Source organism: Thrips palmi, unplaced genomic scaffold (assembly GCF_012932325.1).
Source record: "Thrips palmi isolate BJ-2018 unplaced genomic scaffold, TpBJ-2018v1 HiC_scaffold_4, whole genome shotgun sequence".
Taxonomy (NCBI): Eukaryota; Metazoa; Arthropoda; class Insecta; order Thysanoptera; family Thripidae; genus Thrips; species Thrips palmi.
Window position 1 is genome coordinate 5934364 of NW_023144631.1, and position 27596 is coordinate 5961959.

Below are 27596 nucleotides of genomic sequence, written 5' to 3' on the forward strand. Positions count from 1 at the left end.
CTGGGCGGGCTTGGCGGGGGCGGCAGGTTACGTCGGTGTCACGGGCGTGCCGCACGCTAGGCTCCACTCCGGGGCACTGCTTCGGCACGGCACGGCTCAGGGCACGCGCCGCGCAAAACGGTTCATTACGAAATGCCGCGCCGGCCTGGGGCGTGGCGACGTGTCACGTGGCCGTCGCAGTGCGCCATGTGGCATCGCGCGCGCGCGCGCACAGACACACACACACACACAGAGAGAGACACTCACTCACACTCACAGAGGAGAGAGAGAGAGAGAGAGAGAGAGAGAGAGAGAGAGAGAGAGAGAGAGAGAGAGAGAGAGAGAGAGAGAGAGAGAGAGAGAGAGAGAAACACACAAAAACACAGACACGCAGACACACACTAAGACACTAAGACACTGAGACGGGCACAGATATTGCCGCACGCTGTTTGCATGAACTTTGCATCCGCGGCTTTGCTGTCCGATTCGATATTCTCTGACGGCGGGATTATGCCACCCACCCCGCCCCGGCCTCGAGCCGCTCGCGGCCGCTGCCACTCCACCGTAAAGTATGCGGCGTACGTCGCGATCCTCGCCAAGCCCGCCACCAGGAGCACTACCAGGAACACGCGTGCAGGTGCGTGGGAAATGGAGCCACCCGTTCTCGCGGGGCCGAACTCACGTTCCTGCCGATCATCTGCCTTCACGTCAGCGATAAGGTTTTTTTTAGCCTCCGTTTCGGTGCTGCCACCACTCCATGGAGTGGCAAAAGGTGGGGTCAGGGAGGTCACGACCCCCGGAATATTGAGGAGAACGACGAAGGAAACTTGGACGGCAACGATTGGGGAATTAAGAACGAGGGAGGACAATTAAGGACCGCCACCTTTGGGACACCACCCCATAGCGCCGGTCCGGTGCCCCACTGTGGCATTAGGGCGTTACGAAGAGGCCCGGCCTGGCCCGGCGCCACGCGTCACCGTGCCGCCCGACCGGAAGCCCCGGAACCAGACGCGCGGGCCGGGATGCCGCCAGGTCGCCGAACAACGGAACAGGCGACCGACGGCGACGGCGACATCGGCCGAAAGGCAAGCCGAAAGGCCATAACGGTGGAGCGTCGCGTCGCGTCCTGGACGTTATTTAACCTCGTCCTCGCTGGCTGATGCCTGCCGGCCTCCAGCCGTCCGCGCGCTGGGCCGGGCCGGCTGGGCCTCGCCGCCGCGGCCACGCGCCTCCCGTTACTATGATAACAACATACGGTTCCCGTTTTCCCGTGTCGTTTCCATCGGTTTCTGTGGTACGCAGTATCCATCCAGCAGCTGCCTCGGCGGCCGAGGCACGTCTGCAGATCGCTGCGTTTTCTCGTCATTCTCGGGTTGCGCCGCGCCAAGTGCCCTGCAGACGGAGAACTGTTTTCGTCGCGCTGTCTCTCTCGCACCTACCCGGGACGTCCCATGAGTGCGAGAGAGACAGCGCGACGAAAACGACTCTCGGAATCAGCCCGCTGCGTCGTGCGCAACGTGTGGTGTGTCGGGGTGAGGTCAGCCCGACTCCGCTTGCAGTGGATCGCCGGCATTTCAAATCCATTCGCCAGCCGCAGTCCGCAGAGAGTTGCAGCAATGTGTTCTGCCGGAGAGGAAAAAAATAAATAAAATTGGCGAGCGGGCGCGAGCCGACCTGGGCAGGGTGGAGTGAGAAGGACGACGTTTATTTTTCTATTCACTTTCTCTTTCCCTTTGTCGGTTTTGCATCGGCGGCCCGGGGCGGTGCACCGGTGGCACGCCATGGGCTGGGCGCTGGGCACTGGGCGCGCCCCGCGCGGTGCCACCGTGTTGCCTGCCCGCCGGGTCCGTCTTCCTGCATCCCTCTGGAGAGGCTCCAGTGGGCAGGCCGGCCGGCTGGAGCGGCCGGAGCGGCGGGGGACTGGAACCCGCCCGGGACATCGATATGTGGGCTTCTAGGTTAGCGAGGCGACCGCGCGCCCAGCGGCCCAGCGGCCCAGCGCGGCGGCGCGGCGCATAGGCATGGGCGTGGCCGGGCGTGGCCCTGCTTGCCGCGGGGGAGGGGGAGGGGTGGGGGAGGGGAGGGGGATGTGGGGCGAGTCCGCGAGTGCGGCCGTGACAGTGAAAGGGCTGAATGAGCTGGACGCGCTCCACTACCGCCTCGGTCGCGGCCTCGGTGCCTCTCGGTGTCCGAGAATGTGGCCGCTCAATTGGCTGCCATGCAAGTGGAGCACCCCGCTGTCTCTCTCGCTCCTACACGGGACGCCCCATGAGAGCGAGAGGGACAGAGCGACAAAAACGCAGCACCGCTGCCCGTAACCGCCTTGTTGACGCCCTTGTCCTTCTTGTCGTTGCAGAGTGCCAGCTGCAGACGGGTCCGCGGCCCGCCAGAGCCGTCCGCGAGGGCGGCGTCGGCGCGTGGGAGCCGCACTTCTGCGTGCTGCTCCAGGACGAGCAGACCCTCACGGCCTACCGCAGCGAGGAGCTCGCGGTGAGTACACTTCAAAAGTCTAGAGGGGGTGGTTCAATTGACGAGGGGATGAACCGACTGCCTAGACGGCGTCGGGTCCGAAATGGCATACGATTCAGTTGTGGTCTAGCCCGTAATGGTAATGGTATGCACGCCGTGGCGGTAGGCGGGCCCGCGGCACTGGCCTGTGCTGCGGGTTGGCCTACCCGACGATTCGCAGGCGCTCGGTCTGTGGACTGATTCAGAGAGTCGCTGTCGTCGCCCTGTCTCTCTCGCACTCATGTGGCGTCCCCAATAGGTGCGAGAGAGACAGAGCGACGACAAGGACCCTCGGAATCAGACAAACTCTGTTTCTCATTCTTTCTCTCTCACACACTCGTTCCACTCGCTGCCTTCGACTTAACGCTTCTACTAACCCTGTCCTTTTTCACGCTGCGCTAGGTCCTGCCCTGGACTCCCGTGGGACGCAGGGAGAAGGTGAGTGGAGCGTTGGACTCTCGTGCTGTGCCCGTGTTTCGATGCATCCCGCCAGAACCTTAATTTTGTGTACCTGGTTTTGTCTTTCTAGTTTGTTGGCCGTCTTAGTGTTTGTTTGAACAGCAAGTTTTTGTAGCTGATTTTGTTTACCGAGTTTTTGCTGTCGCTGCGTTTTAGTTATTTTCTAAGTGTGTAGGAATGCAATTTGTTCGCTTTGTAAAAGTTTTCCTTTCTTTTCATCTTTCTTTTCAATAACATCGGCTGGGCGCGAAACCAATCCGCCGGCTCGCCTCGCCCTTATTCCTATCTCAATTGACCGTGCGACTGGCCGTCCGGCTGCGGACCGATTCCGAGAGTCACTGTCGTCGCTCCGTCTCTCTCGCACTCATGGGGCGTCCCGTGTAGGTGCGAGAGAGACGGAGCGACGAGAACGACGCTCCGAATCAGTCAGGCCGGCCGGCCGCGCGGGTCGGCCGTTCGCTCTCCTTGCAGTGCGTGTCAGCCGCGCCGTCATTTGCACAATCATTTGCACAATCTTTTGCACCGCGATCGCGGGAAAGTGGAGTGGATCACGTGACCGCAGGGGCGCAGTGCGCAGCCGGCCGGCGGGGCGGTCCGAGGCTCGCGCATCGTCTTTGTCCGTCTTTGTCCGATCGCTGCGTGCGATACCGACGGACGGTACCGACTGCCGTCCGTCAGAGACAAAAGGAAAGCGGAAGCCGAAGCGGCGCCGGCAAAAAAGCTTTCGCCGCCGCGGGGTTTCGAACCGCCGACAGTGACATGTGGCGGGGCAGTGACGCGCCTCGCGCCCCGCGGCAGCCTGCCGGCAGTGCATGGTCCCGGTGATCGTCGGGTCATGTTAATACTCGCCTGGCGGCGCGCGGCGCAGCAGGCAGGCCGCTATGCGGTGATGAGGCCAAGCAGGGTCAGCGTGTAGCGGCGGGGCGCGGCCAGGGGCCATGCAGGCCAGTAGACCCATTCCGAGGGTCGTTTTCGTCGCTCTGTCTCTCTCGCACTCTTGGAGCGTTCCGCAGAGGTGCGAGAGAGACAGAGTGACTCTCGGAACCAGTGTGCAGGCAGGCCGCGAGTGTCGCCGCAGCAGCTATTACGCTGGCACGCGGGGCCGGCGGGGCTCCGCGGCTCCGCGGCTCACCGCAGCGACGACGGACGACGGCCGTCGGGGGCAGCTGGGGGCAATTGGGGGAGGCGGCACCTGCGGACTGGTTGGGGAGGAAAGGGGGGGGGGCAGCTGCAGAGGACAGGTGGCGGCCCGGCCAGCACCTGGCGTAGTGCGAGGTTAACGTGTGCGACCCCACGGCACGTGCCGCTTTTAGTGTGCATGTCGTCAAGATTCATTTTTGGTTGTTTCTTCCTTTGTTTAGACCACGTGTTTGAGCTCTGAACCCTAACTCTGCGCCCTTCCGCCAGGTCGGCGACGCCCTGTTCGTGGACCTGCCCCGCGTGCGCCTGGACGGCGGCGTCAAGGCGTTCCGCCAGCGCTGGGGCTACGAGCTGCAGCCGCCGCCCACGCTCGTGGAGGAGGACGAGGATGGCGGAGGCGGCGTCAGCAACCTGTCCATCAGCAGCGCGCAGAACCCCGAGCTGGCCTCCATCAACAGCCCCACAGGTGAGTGTCTCTCGGAGACTCGGACGGAGATACCCCGCGCGCGGCCGCTCGGCCCCTCAGACGGCGCGGAGTATCCGCAGTCGCTGTTGCCGCTGCTCGCCGCCCAGAGCGCGCCACTCGTCTGCGGCGCTGCCCCGCTCGCCGCGCCGCGCCGCAGCACGCGCGAAGCAGCGTCGGATGGGTTGCCTACCGCACGGCGCTGGGAGAGATCATGAAGCGACGTGACTTCCACCAACAGCCAGTGGCTTCTTTCACTGTCGTTCCTTCGCTGCAGTCGTGTAGTGTTCACAATTTTTCTACCCCCAAACAAATTGTTGCCCGAAATGTTTGCGACGGTGTAGACCACGTCGCCGTCGCCGTGTTTAGTCAACGCGACCACGTGCGACTGGGAATCGGATCGGATCGACGAGAGGAGAAGAGAGGGAGTGGAGGAGTGGGATTCGCGGAACGAAATAGACGTCCGGATTGCCGTGCCCGTCACGTGTCCGGCGCGTGCCATGCCGTGCCGTGCCGTGCCGTGCCTCGTTACCGCCGGTCACGCGACTCGGCCGTAACGGTGCCGCACGCGCGTGCCGATCACGCGCCGCCGTCCTCTCCATGACAAACGCAGAGACGGGTCGCTGGCGGAATTTAGAGTTAGAGACTCGAAGAAAAAAATAATTTAATTGGACCAATTAGCTTCTACACGGGATTCCCTCTCTTTTGCGGAGGAGGAAGGAAAGAAAAGGCGGTGGCGGTTAATCGTGAATGACTGAATGACTTATTGAGGAAGGTGAGGGTGTCTCCCACGGCGTGGCCGCGGCGGGGATGCGTAAGTCGAATCGGAGGAAGCTCTCTCTCTCTGCCCATTGTGTTCGCGGGGTATTGACCCGGACAGGCACGCACACACTACGCGCGCACAGAGACACACGCACGCCCCCCCCCCCCCCACACACACACACACAGGGTCCACGCCCCGCCATCCATCTCCTCCCTGATCCGAAGCCAGACTCGGGATTTGCCGTATCGTATTAGCAAGCGCCGGACTGCGGACAAATGGAGCACTGCAGGCCGAGGGAGGGAGGGGCAGCGGCACAGAAACAGAGTCCCTTTTGGAGCCGTAGACAAAAGTCAAGGCTGCCTAAAATGGAGCTTAAAATGAATTCAACTCACTCACAGCTCGGTTCATCTTGGGTTGGCTTCACATCCGTAACTTGGAGGGGTTGGTAGACCATTGGTAGTTGGTGATATTTTTCTTTTCGGCCTGGGTGGATTGGTATTGTTCTCGGTATTGGTAGTCCACAGGAGGACCATGTTTTCCTCCTTCTAATACCCCTTTCGAAATATTTTTCTTTTCTGCCTGAAAACACGATTGACTTGTTTTTCGCACGCCACGACCCGACCACCACCCCGGCGGGCATCGAACCCGGGACCGGGACCGGGGCGGTGGGCGTCGCAGGCGTCGCATCGTGGCGCGGCGGCGCGGCCCGGTGGCGCGTCCCCCGCGTATCTATCTCCGTTAGGTTGGTACCGCGTGGCCTGCCCGCAGTGGCTGGCAGTGGCGTGCACCGAGTTGGCAGCACTGCAGTGCACTGCCGCGTGGGCCGGCACGGCGTTAGCACGGCACGGCGTTAGCACGGCGTGGCGCCCGCGTCGCGTCGTGTGTCTCAATGCGGAGTCTTTCATCACGCTCTGGCACGACCAGCAGACTGATTCCGAGAGTCGTTTTCGTCGCTCTGTGTCTCACACACTCGTGGGGGGTCCCCACAGGTGCGAGAGAGACAGAGCGATGGAAACGACTCTCGGAATCAGTCTGCAGCACGGCCGTGCGCGCGGTGGCGTGGCTGCCCTGCATCGGCGTGCAGTTGAGGGGGTCCTGCTGCGCGATGGAGCTTTCTGGCCGTCTTCTAGGCGCGCGGCGTGGCCGGCCGGCCGGGGCACCGGCAGCAGCAATCCCACTGCAGTTGTCGCGCGTCGCGGCCGGCCCACTCGCCGCCCCGCGGATGACAAATTTCGCGATCAAAACAAGCGAGTCCCGGCGTCGCGTCGTCCGTCAGCGCCCGGGATGGCGGCGCAGATAAGCGGCCTGGTCAGTTTGACCGATTAATGGGGAAGGAAGATGAAGTGTGGTGTTCGGCCCGTCGGCTTTCATGGCCTGCCTCCGGTGTGTGATTGGCAAAGCGCGTCCGGGAACGCCGCAACGTTGTTCAAAATCAACAAGTGGGAAATTAAGACTGTTTCCGAGGCACTGGCTCCACTGGATGGATGCAGTTGCGTCCGCTGTGCATCGCGTCCTTCGTGGAACACTCGCAACGAGACTTTCGCTGAGAGGCACTGGAGGGACGCGTCATGTCATCGCGGCGTTACGACCAACAATGATGTGAATCGCTCATTCGCGATGACGGACTGCAGGGACTGGAGGCGAGCGCGCTCTCGCCTTGCACCTGCACTGGCGGGACTGGAATGCCCCGCAGTCCCTGCTGCACCGCCTCTCACTTTCCGCGGCGCCCATCAGAAGAAAGCTGTTTGCAATTTCCATTCTCAGGACGGCGTCCTAATGGCCGCTCGTTTTCGCGCCGGGAAATGGGAATAAATGGCGGCCCTCTGGAGACGGATTCCGAGAGTCGTTTCCGTCGCGCTGTCTCTGCCGCACTCACGGGGCGTCCCTTGTGGGTGCGAGGGAGGCAGAGCGACGAAAACGACTCTCGGAATCAGTAGTCTGCTTGCTGCCGGGCGTTCCCTCCGCGGATGGCCGGGCCGGCCGGGTCGTCGCCGCGCCGCTTTATTTTTGGCGAACGCCGTGCGCTGCGCTCCTCGCTCGAGGGCATTATCAATCTGGCTGCACCCACGCGGCCCGCGTCCGAGTCCGCCAGGATGCTGCGGACCGCAGCGCGTTAAGGGAGGCCGGACCGGCTCGCCACGGCCCGGTCGACTCGGGTCTGCCGCGGTCACGGCCGGTTTGACCTTGGCGCTCGGAGCTCGGACGTTCGCCATACAGGTACGAGGCACGAGGCACCCGCAGCACAGTGGGCCAGAAGACCGGTGGAGCCAAAAACCTCGACGCGTTTTGAGCTCCAGAGTCGCTAAATGGGACTCGAACCGAACGTGTGACCCCACCAATGGATTGCTCTCCGAACGAGGAATCCATTGGTGGGGTCACACGCTCGGTTCGAGTACTATTTAGCGACGCTGAAGCTGAAACGCGTGTAGAGTTTTGGCCGCCTCCACCGGTCTTCTGGCCCACTGTGCGCAGGCCGCAGCGCACAGCGCGCGCACCGACGGTACCGGAATTTGCTTGTGTGGGATCCTGGCCGCCCGGCCCCGGTTGCCGCGGCACGAGCACCGCGTCGTGGGAACGCCTCCTGAGTCGCCTCCATTCGAGTCGAGGACGAGGACGTGATAGCGGGGCGGCTGATACGGTGGGGCCGCAGCTGTCTCGCGTCGCGCTGTCTGTCTCTCTCGCCACCCCCGCGGGACGCGGCCAGAGAGCGACGCGACAGACACAGGGCGATGAAACGGTACCGGAGTCGGTCTGCAGCTCCTCTGGGTTTCTCATACTCCCAGCGCGACGACATGACCAGGCACTCTTTGTTGGCCTGCAACTCGATGCGGGCGTGTCTCTGCCGCCCCTTTGATTGGCTGAGGTCGGGGCGGGCAGCCGGACGGGACGGACGGGTTGTCCTCCTCAGTCTCAGTCTCAGCGGCCAGCGGCGCGTCACCCACCTCGGACCGGGGGGGCCGGGGCCACGCATGGGATCTCCCCATCGCCCCGCCGCCGACCCACCCGCACCGCGCCTCTGGCGCCCCGCCGCGCCCCGCCGCGCCCCCCCCCTCCCTCGCGCAGCATGGCCGTGTTGACGTCGCGGCCGGCCCGAGCCGCCAGGCCCCGCCAGGCCCGCCATGCCGTGACGCCCAGTCAGCCGCTCAGTCTCGGTGCGATCGTGGTAGCCGCGAGTTTGAGCCGCGCGTTCCGTGCCCGCGTTTGTGTGCGTGTGTCCGCGAACCGCCGTCGTGCCGTGTGTACGTGTGTGTGCGCGTGTGTGCGCGTGTGCCAGGCCGCCGACGGCCGGCCCGCGTTGGTGACCCTGCAGTGATACAAAGTGCGTGACGGACGTCTCGAGATTTGAAGTGGTCCAGACGAGGATATTCCCCCTACGGTGCCCCTCCCCTCTCCTCCCCGAGGGATAGCCCACGAGGCTCGGATGTCGCCCTCCGTCTGGCCGGCGAGACGCAGCGGGACGCAGCGAGGGCGTACTGGGCGTACTGGGCGTTCTCGAGCAGCGGCGGCAGGCTGCAGGCTGCGGCGGGGCGGTCGAGTTCAAGGAGAAGCCGCTCATGCAGCTGGCGGGGCGTGGCCGCGCGCAAGCGGAAGCAGAAAAAAATACGCCGCCAGTCAAGCCGACTGCAACGCGCGTCCCCGCGAGAGGCTAGGCCGCCAGGCCCGCGTTGTTTCGCCGCGGATCTTATCTGATAACTCGCCGGCCGGACCCGCGAGGAGGATGACGATGACGATGACGCCCGCGGCGGCCAATGCAGCCCGTCGTCGCCAATGCAGCCCGTCGTCGCGCTGTCTCTCTCGCACCGCTCGCCGTGCAGTGGGCGTGCGAGAGAGACGGCCAGTGCAGGCATGACCGCCGCTCGTTATGCTCCTCGCTAAATGCCCCGCGATTAGGCAGGCCCGGTGCGGCGCGCGGCGTGCGCGGGAAGCCGGCTCCGGAGGTTCGCACACTGGCGCGGCCAAAGAGCGGCAAAAAACGAAGCAACGAAAACGAAAACAAGAAGAAGGCCGTGATTGAATGCGCTGGCCGTGTTGCCGCGCCACGTTGGCCCTCGGGATGGCCCTGGGGATGGGCACAGTGGGCCAGAAGACCGATGAAGGTGGGCAAAAATTCTAGACGCCTTTTGATCTCTAGAGTCGCTAAACAGGGCTCCAACCGAACGTGTGACCCCACCACCGGATTCCTCGTTCGCAGAGCAATCCATTGGTGGGGTCACACGTTCGGTTCCAGTCCCATTTAGCGACTCTGGAGCCCAAAACGCGTCTGGAATTTCGGCCGCCTCCACCGGTCTTCTGGCCCACTGTGGACGGCCCTCGGCCTCGCGGGGCAGCGGGGCGGCCAGGACGGCCTCCACGGGCACGCCGAGGCACGCCGAGGAGGGCGCGCTGGACTTGGCGCTGGCGGTCGCGGCGGGCCTCCCTCGCGCGCCGCCTCAAGGGCGGCAGCATCGCGGCAGCATAACAAACAAACCGGACAAGTGCAGCAGCTTATGGCGTCATCGCCAATCGGGAAACACCTTCGGTTCGGTCTCGCGGCTCACAGTGTACAGTAGCATCACTCGCGAAAACGGCCGTGGCGCGGCCGCGCGGCAGGCTCGGAACACCGCGGCGCCGCCGCCTTCGTGCTGGCCGCCAAGGAGGTCGCATTGTTCGCCAAAGGTCCGCCTAGTTAGTGGCCGGGCTGGCTCTACCGCCGTATTGGCTCGGTGGGCTTTCGCAAACGTCGACGCGCATATGAAGGCAGACGGGCCATTGTCTCTCCGATTGGGAAACCGACACCGCGTGCCGCGTGCACTGTCACGGGGTGCACCGTCAGGACGGCGACGCGGCGACGCGGCCACGCCGACGGCGGATCGGGATCGACGCGAAGCGGCGCACTTTTGTCTTTTACGGCCGCTCGCCCGGTGCACTCGGTACCGGCCGTACCCTCCGTCTCGGCGCCGCGCTGCGCCGCGCTGCAACCACGGCTATCAGCTTTACAATGTATAATTGGCGAGAGGGGCGGAGAGACGCCCGTCATACGCCCCGGACAATGCGTGAGAGGGAGGGGAGGGGGGTCGCCACCTGTTGAGCCGGCCATTCAGTGCGAGGCGGCGCTGGACAAGCAAAGCGGGCGCGGCAGCAGCAGCTGTGTGTGCTTAAGGGGACTGACGGCCCTTAATGGTACTGGTAATGGTAATGGTTAGGCCAGCCCGCCACGCAGGCGCGTCGCGCGGGAGGGTCGCGCTCGCAGGCGGCCGGGAACGCCCGGACACGCGGACCTCGCCGCACTGCACACGTCACCGGCAATGATTTCGAAAGCGCGCGCACGCACACACACACACACACACACACACACACACACACACACACACACACACACACACTTGTTGTGTCGGCCCGTGCCTGCCAAGGCGCGGCGCTTGGCGTTCCGGCTGTCACGCGGCAAAGCTGCGAGCGTGTGTGCGTGTGTTTGGTGTTGCGGTGTGGCCGCAAAGCGCGAAGCTACCGCGGCACCGCGCGAGGTGCTAAAATAGCCCCTCGACGGCCGCGGCCGCGTGCGGAGACGAGACGCGGGACGGCCATCCGCGCCACGGCCTGCTTGGTGCTGCCGGGCGCGCGTTCTGCTCGGGTTGGCGGCTGTGGGTGCTGAGGCTGGCTGGCTGGCTGGCTGGCTGGCTGTCTCTCGGGGCGCGGATATCTGTGACCCAGCCTGCCCTCCGCGTTCAATGCGATAAGTCGGGCGATGAATCGAGTCCGTGGAGCGAGTCGGCCGAAGTGGGGCGTTGCTCGGCGCGTTCGTGTGCGTCCACCCGCGTGTGCTTCTCGGCGTCGTCCAGCGCGGCCCCGCCCAGCCTGCTGCTCCTGCTACTTAGCACCGGCCGCGGTGACCCACCCAAGCCCGCACAAGCTGGCGACAATACCCGAGGATCACGCCCAAGCGGGGAGGGAGCGGGGAGGGGCACCGTACGGGGAAAAGGAAGGGCGGTATGAAAAATTAAGCGCTCCTTTTCGCAGGGCGACGACTGTGACCGATGCACGTCGCGACGGCGTGAAAGCTGGTCGACTACAACGACGACGACGACGAGGAGGAGGAGGAGGGGAGAAAGAGGGAGCCAGAACAATAGGAAGCGCGAGGTGGGCGTGGGAAGTGATGGGTGTCACCGAGACGCCGACGGTGACGGCGACGGGAAAAGCGGGCTGAGTTATGGAGGAAGTCACCGCGCCGGAAAAGCGTCGCCGCTGAAGCGTCATCCGCGCCCCGTTGCACCTCGCCGTCGACCGCCACCCAGACCGCCACCATGTCGAGCAACCGGCGCATCTGGAACTCCATGATGCGACGCCAGAAGGCAGTGTCCCTGCAGCCCTCCATGTCCACGTCGTGCATGGTGGCGCCCAAGGACGCCAAGGAGGGCGGCAAGATGCTGCCGCTGCAGCAGTCCATGAGCACCTCGCACGTCCCCAGCGGCGTCGGGGGGTTCTTCTCCAGGAGGAGTAAGTAGTTGTCAATTAAAACCCAGCGTGTGACCCCACCAATGGATTCCTTGTACGGAGAGCAATCTATTGGCGGGGTCACACGTCCGGTTCGAGTCCTGTTTAGCGACTCTGGAGCTCAAAACGCGTCTTGAATTTTGGCCGCCTCCACCGGTTTTCCGGCCCACTGTGCGCCGTCTCCGCAGAGCCACGTTTTGCGGCAGTGTACTCACTGGCGGCGACAATTTCCGCCGATCGTCCGTTTACCCAGCATCCTGTGCATTCTGCGGCAGCCTGGCGGCCCCGCCCTGCCCTGCCCTAACCTGCCCGCCCTGCTGCAGCGCGCAGCGCGTCCTGCCGCCCGTGGGAGGGAGATGGATGACTCTCTGTGTCCGTCTGTGTGTCTGCGCGACTGTGTGTGTGTTAGTGCGTGCGTGTCTCATCACGAGACGCATTATGCTAAGAAGCCTTTTGACGGCTGATCGGTCAGGCTCCGCCCCCGCACTGCACGCCGCCGAGTAGTACATGGCGAACCCCTTCACTTCGCCGCTGCGCCGAGTTTGGCAACTCGCGATGCCGCTGTTGGCGGTGGTTTCTTTGCCGCGTTTTTGCTCGCTTCTTTGCAACCCAGAGCTACGCGGAGCTAGGCAATCTGTTCGCGGGATCCTGTTTCATTCTCTGGGTTTTGTTTTCCGTTTTTTTTGTCCTCCATGTTGCGCGGTGAAGTCGTGGTCGTCTCGTGCCGTCGGCAGGTGGGTGGCGGAGATACTCAACTTGTAATCGCGCGGCGACAATACGGGTCCGGGTCGGGGCGGCGCGGGGCGGCGCGGCCCGAGGCGGCAGGAGGACAAGGCAGGACACTAAGGGTGATGAGCTTCGGCGCATGGCGGCGAGGGCGATATGGGCTGCGCACTCACACTCACTCAAACCCACTCACACACACGCACACGCGAACAAACATTAACAACGCACCCGCACGAGATGGGCGCCGCCGTGCTCATGTCGGCGCGCATCCAGGCGCTTCGCGTCTTGTTCTCGTTCCGGTGGGTGTGCCCACGTGTGTGTGAGTGTCTCCGCGTCCACGTGTCTCGCTGCAGCGCCTCCAGTGGTGTGTGTGTGTGTGTGTGTGTGTGTGCGCGTGTCGCCAAGTGCTGCCGCGGCCCGTGGCGGTTTGGCGGCGTGGCGCCGCGTGGCTTCGATCCGCTGGCGGCATCGCCATTGCCAGGGCACGCACGCGCGCGCGCGCACACACACACACACACACACACAAATGCACACAGACACACACAAATGCACACACACACACACACGCACACACAGCAGCGGTCTGATGTAATTCCATCTGGGATTGGAATTCCGGGGGGCGTCGCGGCGGCAGTGCTGCGGCAGTGGGAGAAACCAGGCCTGCCAGCCACCGCGTGCATGTGTGTGTGTGTGTGTGTGACCGAAAATAAAGCGGTGATCATTTCGCAGTGTGTCGCCAGAGTGGTCGTGCCCCGATACCTGCGCCAGGCCTGCGCCCATATGGGAGCCTTCGCCATGCAAATGTGCCAATGCGCTAGTCGCCATCGCCATGCATCGCCATGCCAAACGACAACGGTGCACTGCAGGCACACTGCAGCGGCCGGCCGGCCCGCGACTAAGTAAAGACACTTAGCATGTGCGTGACGCTGGCAGAGCGATTCCGCCGTCGCTCTGTCCCGCTCGCACTCGCGGGGCAAGTCAGCGTCCCATTGGGGTGCGAGAGAGACAGCGCGCCCGGCCGCCCGCGTGGCCACACAGCTAAACAACGCCGTCCGGGAACGTCCGGGAAGCGAGCGCCCCGATAACTTGGATACGGCCGTCGCGTGGAGGAAGGGCCAGCCGGCAGGCCGAGGGCCGCGTCGTCGGCGTGGTGTTGACTCGCCGGGTGACGCCGCGCCCGCGCCGCCGCCGCCGCCGTCAAGGAGTGCCAAAATATTAACGCGCTAATGGAGTGGTCAAGGAGACCTTGTCCAGCGCGGGCGCGCGGCCACCGCGACGGCCCACGTCCAATCAGAGCGGCCGGCCGGTCGCGGCGCCCAGTGACTGGTTCAATGAATGAATGAATGCACGAATGAATGAGTGAATGGGTTGAACGAGCACCGTGAATGGCCCGCCCCGCGCACCGCGCGCACGCCGCCGTGGCATTACTACGCCGCCATTGAGTCGCCGTATTTGTAGGCCCAGCACGCCCAGCAGCAGACTGATTCCGAGAGTCGTTTTCGTCGCGCTGTCTCCCTCGCACCCATACGGGCGCCCCATGAGTGCGAGAGAGACAGAGCGACGGAAATGACTCTCGGAATCAACCTACAGGTGCGCCAAGACGAAGTCGTAGGACGACGCGTGGCGTTTCCACGATTCCACGCGCGAGGACTCCACACCGTGCGTGGAGGGAGGGCTCCTCCCGCACCGTTTTCACAGTGGGGCGCCGCGCGGCAAAATCCCCGCATCCATTATTGAAGAGGTTCTACGGCACTGGTCCGACCCGCCTTCCCGTTGTTCGAATTATGCGCGAAACCGCGAGAAACCGCGCGAAACCGAGAAACGGAGCGGGCGGCCTGCGAGCCGCGGGCTGTAATTTCCGTCCGCATCGGGCCATCGGGCGGCGACTAACATTATTATCGTTGTGTCATAATGAGCAACATTCATCAGAAAATGGTCGCGGAATGAATTATGCATGGGCAACGCAAACAGCGCGCGCTGTGCCATCTCTGGGGCACTCGCGAAGTGTCCGTCTGTCTGTCTGCCTGTCCGACGGTGTGGGCGGCCGCCGAACTAGTAGTCTGATTTCGCATCGGCATGATGGCTTGCTCGTCGATCTCGGAGGCGGCGTTCGTTAGTCTCGGCGTCGCGGCGGTGCAGCCGAGCGATTCGGAAGAGTCTCGCTCCGTCTCTGTCGCACTCACGGGGCTGTCCGTAAGGGTGCGAGAGAGACAGAGCGACGAACCGATCTTCTGAATGGCTCGGCAGGACTTGCAGGACCACCCGCAGCCACAGCCGCAGCTCTCGTTCTCGTGTCAGCGCCTCGTTCTCGACGTTCTCGTCGTTCGCGTTGCGGCCGTTGGCTGCGGCAGTTCGCTGCGGCAGTCCGCCGCGGCGGGCCGGCCGTTGCGTATTAGTCCCCTCATCAGCCGCGCTGCTATTTACATTGGCGGCGCGCGCCTCTGTCTCTCTCGCACCCCAGCGGGCCCGCCGTTCACCCCATGGGTGCGACAGAGACAGAGAGTCACTCTGCAGCGGCGGCCTCCACAATTTTCGCTTCCCTCTCTCTCGACACTTTCTCTGTTTTTGCTCTCTGCCTGCTTTGCTGCCCGGGTGTGAGCGTGCGCGTGTTGTTTGGAACCATAGGAAAGATGACCTGCCGCGGCTCGCGCGTCGCGCGGTCTGCGGGTGTGTGAGTGATATTTCGGGCGTCGCGCGGCGTCGGGTTGGCGCGCGGGGCGCCTGACCTTTCCTTGGCGTGTCCTTTGGACACCCCACCCCACCCCACCCCGCCCCGCCCCACCCCACCCCGCCACCCAGCAGCCCCAATCACAAGACAATTACGGCCCATTCAGGCCCGGGCGGGGTGGGGCGTGGCGGGCGGCGCGCGTCGCGGGTGTGGTTGTAATTAGCGGTCCACACCTCCCCGTCGGCGCGTTTGGCGTCCGCGGGCGCGGCCCCCCGATCCAGATCGGCGGTTCGGCCCGGCTCGTCACCGACTCGCACGTCGCCGTCGTCCTTGCCGTCCTTTGTGATCCGGGCCGGTAATGAAGCGTTTCAGCGCGGCGGTGTGACGTGCCGCTTGACGCGCGCGAGGTCAAGAAAAGGCACTGCTTGAGGTGCTCCAGGCGCCCGAGGTGCCGGGGGCGCGCCCTCATGCCGCCACAAGGTGCACCGTGTATGCAGTGTAGTGCACTCCAAGTAACCCTCGCCCTCGCTCCCCTTGTGTTCCAGGTGAGTGCCGCCCCGGTCCGTCCTCCACGTCCTTGTCGCTGCCGCGCGGCTTCGGCCCCGAGCACATGGGGGCCTTCGCCAAGAGGCAGAAGCAGGACAAGAAGGACAAGAAGAAGCAGGAGAAAGAGAGTAGGGAGCAGCGTGACAGTGAGGACACGTCAGGTAAGCAGCGCGGGCTTTCGTTCCAGGTTCTCCAGGTCCCAGGTTCCCCACGTTCCAGGTTCTCTAGGTTCCAGGTTCTCCAGGTTCCAGGTTTTCCAGGTTATCCAGGTTCCAGGTCCTAGGCTCCAGGCTTGTCCCGGAAAGCCATTGCCGCGGCGGCCTGCGAGCCGCGACACCGGAAACCCTCTATCACTGCACTTCCGACGCAAGTGCTGCACGACGGTGCGGCTCGAGGGGCGTGGCGCAGCGTCGCGGCGTCGCGGCGTCGTCGCGGGCCGCGGCGGGGCGTAGGGCTCTCCGGCCAAGACGGAGACCTCCCCGTGGAGGCTTATCTCCATGTGTCATCATTACGTCACCGGGCGGGCCGGCTAGGCTGATCCTCGCGGAAAGCGGGCGGGCCGCTCACGGCACACAAGGCGCGAGCCCCCTCCGCCACGACCACACAGCGCAAAGGCTGATTCCGGAGAGTCGTTTCGTCGCCGACGTCCTCGCGGGGCGTTCCGTCGGGGTTCGAGAGAGACGTGCGGACTTCAGGTAGCGCGTCGCATCTTTGCATACGGCCCGCGGCTCGGCGCGCCTAGCGGTCTCGGGGCTGTCTGTGTCTGTCGCTGCGCTTCGCCAGCTTGGCCGCACGGCCGCCCCGGGGCGCTGTGGGCTCGGCCACTCCCTGTGTGCCGCCATGCCGCCATGCGCCCATCCGGTGCCTCCGGCTCGGCCCGGGTCGGCTCGGCTCGGCTCGGCCGGTTCATCATGATAATGACGGAGCCATCGCAATGACAGTGTGCTCAGTGAGCCATGCGATGTGCATGCGCCGTGGCTGTGTGTGAGTGTGTGTGAGTAAGTGTATGGACGTAAGTCGACCCCGCGGTCACGGCCCCTCACTGCACCGCTGCATGCATCGCACAGCTTGTCCATGATTTCCAATTATTCGGTGCAGTTCAGGCGGGGGACGACTTTTTCATCGCGCCCAGATGAGGGTGCATCATCAGTGCCTTGATCAGTGCATCGTCGGGTCGATGACGTTCGATGCGATGAGCGCTGACTAGCGCGTGTGTAGGCTGGAGGGGCGTGCGCGTTGTCGTGCGGGCCACGTGTCGTTGTCGTGTGTGTGTGTGTGTGTGTGTGTGTGTGTGTGTGTGTGTGTGTGTGTGTGTGCATGTCTCCTCCTACAATGCGCCGTAATGCTCCGCCTGCCGCTCACGACTGACTACACTTCGCTACGCTGCCGGACACTAAAGGTGCCCCCATGCCCGTGGCCCACGAGGTACACGAGGTAGCCACGCCTCTTCGTGAGGCTCACGGCGACGCACGGCGACGTGGCGACGACGCGCTCCTCGAGCCGGAACCGGGAACGACCAGGAAGGGACGAGGAACTACCAGGAGTGACCAGGAAGGCACCGGGAGCGACCAGGAACGGCCAGGAAGGGGGCAGCGCCGCAGCACCTCATGACAGCTTTACCGCCCCTTTTACCGGCGACGTTCCCGATGAAGAAGCAGCGCCCCGCCATGCACTTGTCGCCGGAGAAGGCGGCCAAGTGCCCCGCCATGCTGGAGAGGGCGGCGAGAAAGCAGCGAAATGCACACGCTCGGGGGGGTCAACGACTGTCGCGACGGTCTTGAATTTTTACGCGCTGGGGCGTGGCGTGGCGGGGCGTGGCGTGGCGGGGCGTGGCGCTGGGCGCGGCGGCGGCGTCCGGTGCCGTGAATCGGTCCCCAGGTCCCCGCCGTTAGGGGTACCGGCATTCCTTCTCGCATTTGCATGGACAGTAGCATCCGTTTCGAACGGCCGGGGAAAGGGGAAGGGGTCCTTGGGTCCTTGGCGAGGCAGGGCGTGGCAGGGCGAGGCAGGGTGAGGCCCACCCGGCCGGCGCCGTCCGTGAGTGATGCCCGTCCTCCGGTCTGTCACCGGGCCAGACGGCGGCGGCGCTGCGCTGCGCTCCTCCCCGAAGTGCCGAAGTGTCCGAGACTGGAGGATGCAATCAGAGGGACGTCTGTAGTGCCAGTCCTGCGATACGTTCCAGTTTACGACGCGATATCCCGACAGGCTGCCAGCAGGTTCGTCGCTCTGTCTCTCTCGCACTCTTGGGGCCTCCCGCTAGGGTGGGAGAGAGACAGAGCGACGCAGCTCTGTTGTTCGGAATCAGCCCGCTGATATAAAATGAGGCGGGGGGCGTGCGTCGGGTTTACTGCTCGGCGTGACATCATTAGTTGCTTCGGACGACGGGGGCCTCGACGGGGGCCTCGACGGGGGCCTGGCGCGCGGCGCGTCGCGGCGACACCCTGCACGTCCTCATTGTCCATACCGGCGCCCCGGATGGGGTTTTAATTGCAGCGGGAAGGCCGCGCTGGTGGCGGGCAGTGGGGCCGCAGCGGCAGGCCGCGCAGGCCGGGATCAAACAAGATGGAGCGAACATCTGCGCGTGCTGCCCAGGCTGGTCAGTGTCAGAGGCCGCCATCGGCACCGCGCCGCCCACGCCAGCCCAGCCAGCCGCACGGGGAGTCAGGGAGGAGCCCGAGTTGCGGGGGTTCTCGCGTCTCGCGTCTCGCCCCGGCTGTGAATCAGAAACACGCCATGGGATGGGCTCTGCAGGGCGGCAGCCAGGCAGGCAGCAAGGCAGCGTCACCGTCAGTCCGCCTACGCGGCAAAGTTTTGGCACCTCGACCCGACCGTCTTTGTTTCACTCGAAAAAGTAAAGCGTTCCGTGTCGCCGTTTTGACGGCCGCGGTGACCCTGGCGGCCGGACCGCCAAACCAGACCACCCGCACCGCACCGCGAAAGGCGAGGCGTGCTCCGATGTTGACGACGGCCGGCAGGAAGCGGCGGCGGCGGGTCCCACAGCAGCACCAAGCAGCACGTAACGAACGCGGACGAGTGCGATATTGCGCTACGCCTCGAGGCAATAACGCCGGCACTGCTTTACGGCGACGCGATCGGGTTGCAAATTTGCAGTGCAGCGCCGGCAGAAGGCGGAGCGCGCAGCGCGGAGCACGAGCATCGGCACGAATGGCTGCAGCAGCCCGCTGATTTCCCCTCTTTACCGGGCCGCCGCAGTGGCAGTGTGTCGCCAGCGCCGCCCCGGCCGCGGGTTGACGATGGGCTGCATAACGCCACCGGCTGGACTTCCGCCCCGCCCCGCCCCGCCCCGCCCCGCCCCGCCCTCTCTGGATCCTGGGCAGGAATGCGCAGCCCGCGGCCGCCACGCCGCGGCCCAGTGCCCCGCGGGGCCATGTAGTGCTTGTTGGTGCTCGGCCGGCCGTCGCCTCTTGTGCCATTAGTCACCTCATTAGGCGTGGTCACGACCAGCATGCTGCAGCAGGGCCTCGGTGACGGCGAGCCGGCCGGGATGCGCTGCAGGGACGACACTGCCTGTGTGCTGCTCGGGCTGCTTGACACCGCCGAAGCAGTGACGTCACTCCGCCGCCGAGCGCACGCGCAGTGTAGCGGCGGGTCACCGGGAGGTGGTGATGAGTCAGAGTCAGGAGCGGACGCCCTGGCGACGCCCCGACCTCAGGAACGCGGTGGGGTTGGGGTTCCTGGTGACGGCGCCGAGGAAGCCGGGCGCCGCCGAGGACTGTTTGACAGTGCAGCGGCACGCGCGTGAGTGTCGCCGCCCGGAGGCTTGTCGCTGCTTGGCACCGCGGCCGCGAGGTGGCGCCACTTGCCCTTTCGGAGTGAGCCAGAGCCAGAAGCCAGGACCCCGTCGGCCAGCACGCGGAAAACAGCGCGTGATGTCATCCTCCTCGCGGCCCGTGTCCAGTCGCCCCGCCCCGCCCGCCCCGCCCCGCCCCGCCACAGTCAGTAGGTCGCCCAGTGGCTTAAGCCCCGCGCACGCCAAGGACGCCGTCGGGTCGGCGAGGAAGACCGCCGCTGTGGTCGCGGTTTGCGCGTTTGGGGACCGCGAGGCGCGTCGTGCCGTCCTTGGACGCGCCCCGCCCCGCGCGCTGCTCCTTTTGGGCGCGGTGCGCGGCTCGCGGTGCAGTGGACCCCGTCGACGGGAACATCCTGCCAGGCAATCCGTCCCGATTCGCCCGCAGTTTGACGGCCGGGGCTGCTGAAGCGCGGAGGCGTTGCGTCACTCTGTGGAAATAAACCTGAGCCTAAGCCGAGGATCGCTGAGGATCGCAGGGGATCAGAGACGCGGCGACAGGACAGGCCGCGAAGGCCGCTAGGCAGGCAGCGCCACTGCACACTGCCTTGGAGCGGCCTGGGAGAGGGTGTCCCGGCCCGGCCGCCCGCGCGGTAGGCAGCCCATCCGACGCGCTGCGGCGGGCACCGCGCGCCGGCAGGGTAGGCAAACCATTCGACGCCGTCGTGCGGCGGACCGGCCTGCGCACACGGCGCTCCGTTCGGCTCGCTGCCCCTGCTGGGCTGCTGGCACCGCTCGCGGTAGCAAATTACGCTAATTCTTTTTAATGCCTCCTTTCCTCTTTCCCGCTTTCATTCCACTGCCGTTCGCTGCGCCGTTCGCAGAGCGTCGTCCCGGTGGGGGCCACCGCGGGCCACCGCGGGTCACGCAGGCAGGGATAGGGCGGCTCCTCGTGACGAGGCGAAAAGGACCAATCATGGCCGAACTACCGCCAGTCACGTCACGCGGACGAGACGACCGTCCTGTTGGCGGTTCGTCTCCCGGTGCGGTGTTTCTTTCAATTAAGGTGACGGATTCACCTGTCGTGTGTGTGCGTGTGTGTAGGGTGTGTGTGTGTGTGTGTGTGTGTGTGTGTGTGTGTGACGTCACCGGCCGTTCATTACGCGGTGAAGGTCGCGGTGCGGCATGGCCGTCGGCGTGGCGTGGCCGCGGCGGCCGGGCCTTGAGGCGAGTGCAGCAGTACAGTAGCAGTCTGGGCGGTCTGCCTGCCGTGCTGCCGTGCCGCCGCTTTGTTGTGGCTGCCCGGTTGCCTAGCAACGCGCGCAACGCGCCCCACCTGCCATTACGCGGCCCACGGAGCAAGCCCTGCCTGCAGGTTGATTCCGAGCATCGCTCCGTCTCCCTCGCGCTCATGGGTCATGCCGGAAAGGTGCGAGAGAGACACGGCGACGAAAACGACTCAGTCTATGCTGCCTTTATCGCGGTAACTCCGCCGTGCCGGCCCGCCCGGCGTGGGCCAGGTTACCCCAGGTTACCCGATGCCTCCGCTTTGACTGGGCGTTCGACAGCCCGTCTGTTTCTCCGGCACTGTAGGCAGGCATTTGGCAAACGAGACGCGACGTGGCTCCCGTTGCGTTGCTGTCGCGTCGTGTCGCGTCGTGTCGCGGTGGGCGCTATCGGCGGCTCAGATCTGCTGCCTCTGTCTTCTTCTCTGGGTCACATCGCATCGCGCATCGCGCAGCGGCCCCGCCCGGCCCGCCCGCTAGGTCCTCACCCACACACCGACACCAACACGCCCAGCGCAGCGCCGCGCTGATGAGGCGTTCCAGTAACGCCAGGTTGCATCAATGCTGGGCGTTGTGAAGGATTATGGGATGGTGCGGCGTCGCGGGGGATGGACGGAGGGCGAGCGGCCCACACACACACACACACACACACACACACACACACACACACACACACACACACACACACACACACACACACACACACACACACACACACACACACACACACACACACACACACACACACACACACACACACACACACACACACACACACACACACACACACACACACACACACACACACACGTCGTCACGCGCCAATTAGCGTAGTCCGTTTTGGTGAGCGCGTTGCCGCACCGCCCGCACCGGCCGAGCCAGAGCCAAGGCGGTGACGGGTCACCGGAGACTGACCCCCTGCAGGCCTGCGGTCGTTTGCCGTTTTGGCGCTGCCCTCGGCCCCGCGGACAAGCAGGCCCACTGCCTCGGCCATGTGGCGCGTGTCACGCCGTGTTTACCCGCGCTCGCGGAACGCCGCCACCACGCCGAGACCGTCGAGACCGTCGAGACCGGGACCGCCAAGACTAGGGCACAGCTGTCTCCGCGGCCTGGGCGGGGCTCGGGGCTGGGCCCAGCCTGGGCCTGCTGCAGGGCCCCGCACTGCTCGCACGCATGGCAGCAATTACGCGGGTGCATCGGGGGCACGACACTGGAAAGCACCGCCCGCGACCTGCGTCCCGACTCGACAGAACACTCACATATTTCCCGTTTAGAACACATTTTTGGCAATGCCGTTCCCCAAACGCGGGTGGTAAATCGCACTCCGGCGGCAAGGGCACGCTGACGGAAGCCCCAAAGAGCACGGCCCCGTGGAGGGAATACCTACACTGCGCTGGCCAGGCAGCAAACCGCCAATGAGTCAGACAAAGCGAGACGGCGGCAAGTACCGCCCCCTCCCCCCCCCTCGCGGTTCGTGTGTTTATATTTATTCGTCATAATTAGCACGTCGCTGCCCCTTCCCCCCACCCCCCTCCCTCACGGCCCCCTGGACGCGCTGCCCGCTGCCCCTCCGCGCGGTCACGGCCGCTCTAACTCACTTTGTCGTCTGCTAATTCGTCCCGACGCACAGCCCCGGCTTCTCTGTCTGGTGAACCCGCGCTCCAACGTGGAGGTACTCGCCGTGAGTCCGCGGGTTCGAGTCCCGCCCACGCTAGTTTTTATCTGGCTGCGACACTGGAGGGCGTGCCTGGCCGCGTGCCGCGCGTCATTGTCGTGGCTGCGGTCAGTGTGTCCGTGCGCCCTTTGTTGGAGGAGGCGGGGAGGCGCGCGCGGCGGAGAAAGTCCATGTGCCTCTTCTTCTTGTTGCTGGGCGCGCCACATGTCGGCGTGGTGGTGTGGTCGTCGTCGTCGCGGTCCTAAATCCCAATCTGGACCGAGGACGCCGAGGGCGGCCGTCGCCGTCCTGCGCGCGCGCGTGTTTGTCTACGGTCTGAGCCCCTCGCCGCTCTGTCTCTCTCGCACCCCTAAGGGACGCCCCCGTGAGTGCGAGGGAGACAGCGCTACGAGCGCAGTTTTCGGTTCGGAATCAGTCTGGACTTTGCCACTGTGACCGGCTCAGCTCGAAATAACACCGTGTCTTTTTTGCGTTTTGCAGGTGAGTTGACAGTGGTTGACACGCGGATGAGATGAGACGGCAGAGGCCCCGCTGCAGTGTGGTAAGTCGTCGCCGTCGTCGCTGCGCTGCCAGCGCCATCTGGTGGCGAAACGGCGAGGGGCGAGGGTCTCCTGGTGATGGTGGTGCTGGGCGGATGGATCAAGAGGAGAAGTGTCGGTTAGGCTCTGCAGTGGGAGTGGAGTTATGGGTCGCGTACGCTGTGTGTGTGTGTGTGTGTGTCCAAGGCGTGGACCTCCAATCAGCCATAAACTCCGGGACGACTCTCTGTTTGGCTTCACGCAGCCCTCCTTCATGTCTGCGAGGCGTCTACAATTAATTAACCGGCAGTGCGTGCCACAGCGTGCCGGACACCGCCAGACCCGCTCCGCGACGTCGTAAACTAGTGGCGTCGATTGGTGCACACGGTGTCACGATGCACATGGCGCGGATCGGCTTGGCGCAGGCGGCCAGGCCAGTCTGTCCTCGCCTTTTCGGTTTCTCTGTGGATTTGCGGTGTGCATTGTTGTTCGGGAGAGTGAAAGTAAAGCTGGCCATCGTGCGGACTGACTGGCTGCCTGCCCGGCATGTGAGCGCCCCCAGGCCAACACCAGGCCAACGGGGTCCAGGCCCTGCCCGCGGCGCTGCCACCGCCGCCCCTGCCGGGCCCCACGAGAACGCTGGGCCGGCCGGCCCAAGCCAAGGCCCGGGCCCAACCCGCCAACTGCAAGTCTTTCTGCGGCAACAGGCCAGGAGACTGATTCAGGGAGTCGTTTTCGTCGCTCTGTCTCTCTCGCACCTATACTGAACGCCCCATGAGTGCGAGAGAGACAGCGAACGACTCTCGGAATCAGTCTGCCGCCGTGAGCGCGAGGACGGCGTCCTTCTGTTCCTTCCCGCCTTCCAACCTTTCTTCCCGGCGGCAGTTGGCCGGCCCGGCCAAGTTGGCGGGACTGGATCTTAGCGAAAACTGATGGCCCGCCCGCCCAGCCTGTTAGTTTGTTGATTAGCGTGGAAGTGTGTCAGCGCTAGCGCTGCCGGCCCAAGTTCGCCGCGTTCGCCGTGGCCGTGGCACCTGCTGATACGGCCGACCAGCGCGCCGGACTCGTTGTCGTCGGCGTCGCCGGCGTCGTCCGGGCCGCGGGTCGTCTGCCTGCCTGCGGACTGATTTCGAGAGTCGTTTTCGTCGCTCTGTCTCTCTCGCACCCATACGTAACGCGCAAACCATTCTCACTTTCAGTTTTCGTATTCTCCTCTGTTGACACTCCGGAAGGGTTTCAATCATTCTAGAATGTTAAAAAACTTACTCAGGACCTATTTGAGAGCCCCTTTGCTCTTCAGTTTGTTTATTTGCATAAAGGCAGTCCCGTCTTGCAAACGGCTTGCAAGTGCGGCAGCCGGTATGAGAAATTGGTCAGCCACGTGCTGGTACCAACCTAACAAGGCTAATAACCTAGTTCAAAAACGATGTTTTGAATATTTCGAACGAGTGATCGATAAACATCCCCTGCTGTGGGACACTTTGGAGACGTTCAACGTGAGCGTGTACGCTGCAGACAGACAGACAGACGCACGACCAGTCACTTTTTGGCGCGCCCAAACACGGCATGGGCTTCACTGGACGTGTTGGCGCGGGGCGGCCTTCTGCTTGCTTCTGCTGCGACACTAGTCTAGTCCAGCCCTCCTCCTTCCCTTCCTGCCTCTCCGAGGCCTTCCACGAGGAGAAGAGCCTCGTCAACAAGGACAAGACAAGATGTTCAAGGCGCGTTCATGCGGGGAAAATGTGGCATAAAAAGGCTGGGCACCCTCGCGCCACCCGCCGCCTCCCCCCTCCCTCCCCCTCCCTCTCACTGCCTCTCGCCGCTCGCCCCGCCGCCCCGCCGCCGCGGCGGTGTGTGGCTGGCGCGCCGACTCAGCTCAGTCTCGCCGGGGACGCCGCACCGAGCGGTTGAGTCTGTCCGTTCGCGCGCTTTTTCGTTTTGCCGCCGTGTGGCTCGCCGCGAGTGTCGAGTGTAGTGACAGTGCCGTTTGACCGCGTGTGTTTGTGTGATTGTGTGTTTGTGAATCGGTGAGGCCTCCGGCAGTGTGGCGTGTGGTCAGCCTCCGCTCTCGGTAGCTCCGCGATCTGTCCGTCCGTCTACCTGTCTGTCTGTCTGTCTGTCTGTCTGTCTGTCTGTCTGTCTGTCTGTCTGTCTGTCTGTCTGTCTGTCTGTCTGTCTGTCTGTCTGTCTGTCTGTCTGTCTGTCTGTCTGTCTGTCTGTCTGTCTGTCTGTCTGTCTGTCTGTCTGTCTGTCTGTCGCTGACAGGCTGGCGGCGTCGCAGGCGGACTTTACGACCGCTCTCGTTAAGATAGCCGCTTATGATTGGCTGCGCGGTTTCCGCTTCGAGCGCCGCTTATTCGAATCGAAGCCGCTTCCAAGTGGTCGCGAAGCAGGTCTGCCGCGTCCCGCGCATCGCGGGCCGGCCGGAGGGCGGAGGCTGAGTCGGAACAACACATCAAGCATTATCAGCGTGTGCGTGTGTGTGCGTGTGTCTGTGTGAGGCTCTTCCACGCAATCTTGGATTCACTACCGCCGGCCCGCTCGGCTTACTTGGCAGTTTGTCCAGTTTGTGCAGCCAGACGGCAAGAAAAAGATATCATCGTCGGCGGCGTTTATCACCGTTATCAGATGCAAGGAGCAGCAGCGGTAGCGGGACCGCCCGCCAAAGTTTGTGCCGCGACGTGCCGTCGTCTTCGTCCTCTTCTTCGTCTGCCGCCAGAAGTAGACTGATTCCGAGAGTCGTTTTCGTCGCTCTGTCTCTCTCGCACTTATGGGGCGTCCAGTATAGGTGCGAGAGAGACACAGCGTCGAAAACGACTCTCGGAATGAGTCCGCAGTGTGACGTGGTCGGCGTCGCGCTGCTGTCGCCGGATGAGTCAGGCACCAAGGGCCAAAGTCCCCCTGCTCGGCCTGCTCGCAGTCCCCCGTTACCAGCCCAGCCCGTTCCAGCCCTTGCTGACCTCCCCTAACCCCGACCGGCCGCCGGCCCTTGCTCCACGGGCCTGGCAGCACGCACGCAGCACGCGCGGGGCGTGTTGAAATTAAGGGGCCCACGGACCGTGGCGTGGGGCGTAACGCACGGCCGCCATAAATCGCGGGGCCGAAATGAGCGCCACCCTCGTCGTCGCGGTCCTCGTCCCTCGTCAGCATCACGCCGGCCCGGGCCGTATTAAGGCGTGCCACCTTGGGGCCGTCTCTCTCGCACCCCTACGGCCCTACGGCACGCCCCGCGAGTGCGAGAGAGACAGAGCACTGTTCGGAACGGAGCCTGCAGCAGTAGTACAGAGCAGCGATGAATAATGAAAACGGGTTGAGGTGCCGGTGGCGTTTGAACCCGGGCCCTTGGCCCCAGCTCTCCGGCCCCGGTGGAGTGGAGTGGGGATTAAGGGCCCCAAGTGAAGCTCGGCCGCGTAATATGTGCTGCCGGCTTACCGGTCCGGTCCGTGTAACGTAGTGCAGCGTAGTGGAACCATGTAGCAGTTCGGCAGTGCGGGGCGGGGCGGGGCGGGGCGGGGCGGGGCCACGGTGAGGCACTTCGAGGGCTTCTTCCGCGCGCCGCCGGATGAGGATATGCACGTATGCAACAACGCACCGCAACCAGCAACGCCCCGGGCGGGGGCGGCACATCGCCCATTGTGTTCGATTCGCGCAGGCCCTGCCAGGCCCTGCCGCAGTGCGGTAGTACCTGCGTGGGCGGCACGCGACCGGCACGGCGGACGACGCTAGCAGACGACGCAAGCAGACGACGCTCTCGGACGCCAAGCCGGCTGACGCTGGCCGCGCTGCCGCCTGTCAAAACGAATTTCCGGCCGGTCCACCGTGAGCGACGCGCGAAGCGTCGCCACTTGATCGCTTCATTAGCGTCATTTCCCGTTTGACGCGCCGTGCGTTTTCCCCGCCCCGACTCGAGTTCGAATCCTACTCGCGTTTGTAATTTGATTTTTTACGGCTGCCTCGTCCTTGTGGAGCAAATGGGCCGCTTGCTTGGCTTGCTGCACTCAGGTCGATGCGAGCTGAACCGCCTGGCCTGGCCGCGGCGTTTGCAGGCATTTGCCGTAGAAGGCTGCGACGCTGCAACGCTAAACCGCGCAGCGTCCATCGCGCAGCTGTCCCCTTTTCACACGCCGCCACGCCGCGTCACGTGACGCCGTCGTCACAGCGCCATGTCACAGAGTCGTGTCGCGCCGGAGGAGCTGAGGTGCAAACCGAGCACGCAGACGGGAGACAAGTACTAAAACGAAAAAATTATTCGGCGGTCGACGGGGATCGAACCTCGGCTCGGTGGGGCGCAGTGACGCACCGCAGTGCGTTGTTCCGCCCCGCTGTTTCCCGGAATTGTCTCCCTTTCCACACTTGTCACGGAGCGGCACCCCTCCGCTTCCATTTCGGTGCTCCGAGGCGGCGGCGGCGTCGTCGTCGGCGTGCTCTCGGTGCCGGCTGATGATGTCACGGGGTGCATCGCGTCGCGGCGCGTCGCGGCCATTAGCAATGCCGTCTGCCTCTCCGAGAAGGCACGTGGGGCTTCCCTCGCTGTGTCCTGCTGCGGCTCGCCGTCCTCCCCGAGGAGGCCGAGGAGGCCGAGGAGGCGGTGTAAGATGCCAATTAACCGCCACGCTGAACTGAACCGAACCGGATGCACTTAGGCCCTT

The 27596-nt window shown here is 64.4% G+C and overlaps 2 protein-coding genes across 6 annotated transcripts in view; both read left to right on the plus strand.

Annotated features, from left to right (window-relative positions):
* LOC117649561 (ras GTPase-activating protein raskol-like) overlaps positions 1-3061 on the plus strand; it is a 61127-nt gene extending 58066 nt beyond the window's left edge. The window contains exons 2-4 of the mRNA XM_034392447.1: positions 2336-2469; positions 2890-2925; positions 3017-3061. Coding sequence (XP_034248338.1) covers positions 2336-2469; positions 2890-2925; positions 3017-3061 — 215 coding nt within the window. The remainder of the gene's footprint in view (positions 1-2335; positions 2470-2889; positions 2926-3016) is intronic.
* A 5401-nt stretch (positions 3062-8462) lies between these two features.
* LOC117649192 (ras GTPase-activating protein raskol-like) overlaps positions 8463-27596 on the plus strand; it is a 119536-nt gene continuing 100402 nt past the window's right edge. For 4 of the 5 annotated variants that reach the window (XM_034391693.1, XM_034391695.1, XM_034391694.1 and 1 more), the window contains exons 1-3: positions 8463-8631; positions 11307-11783; positions 15720-15881. In XM_034391693.1, the coding sequence (XP_034247584.1) occupies positions 11591-11783; positions 15720-15881 (355 nt within the window). In that variant the 5' untranslated portion in view covers positions 8463-8631; positions 11307-11590. Of the gene's footprint in view, positions 8632-11306; positions 11784-15719; positions 15882-24828; positions 24975-27596 lie in introns of those variants that run through there. The other variant, XM_034391697.1, reaches the window with a different exon arrangement.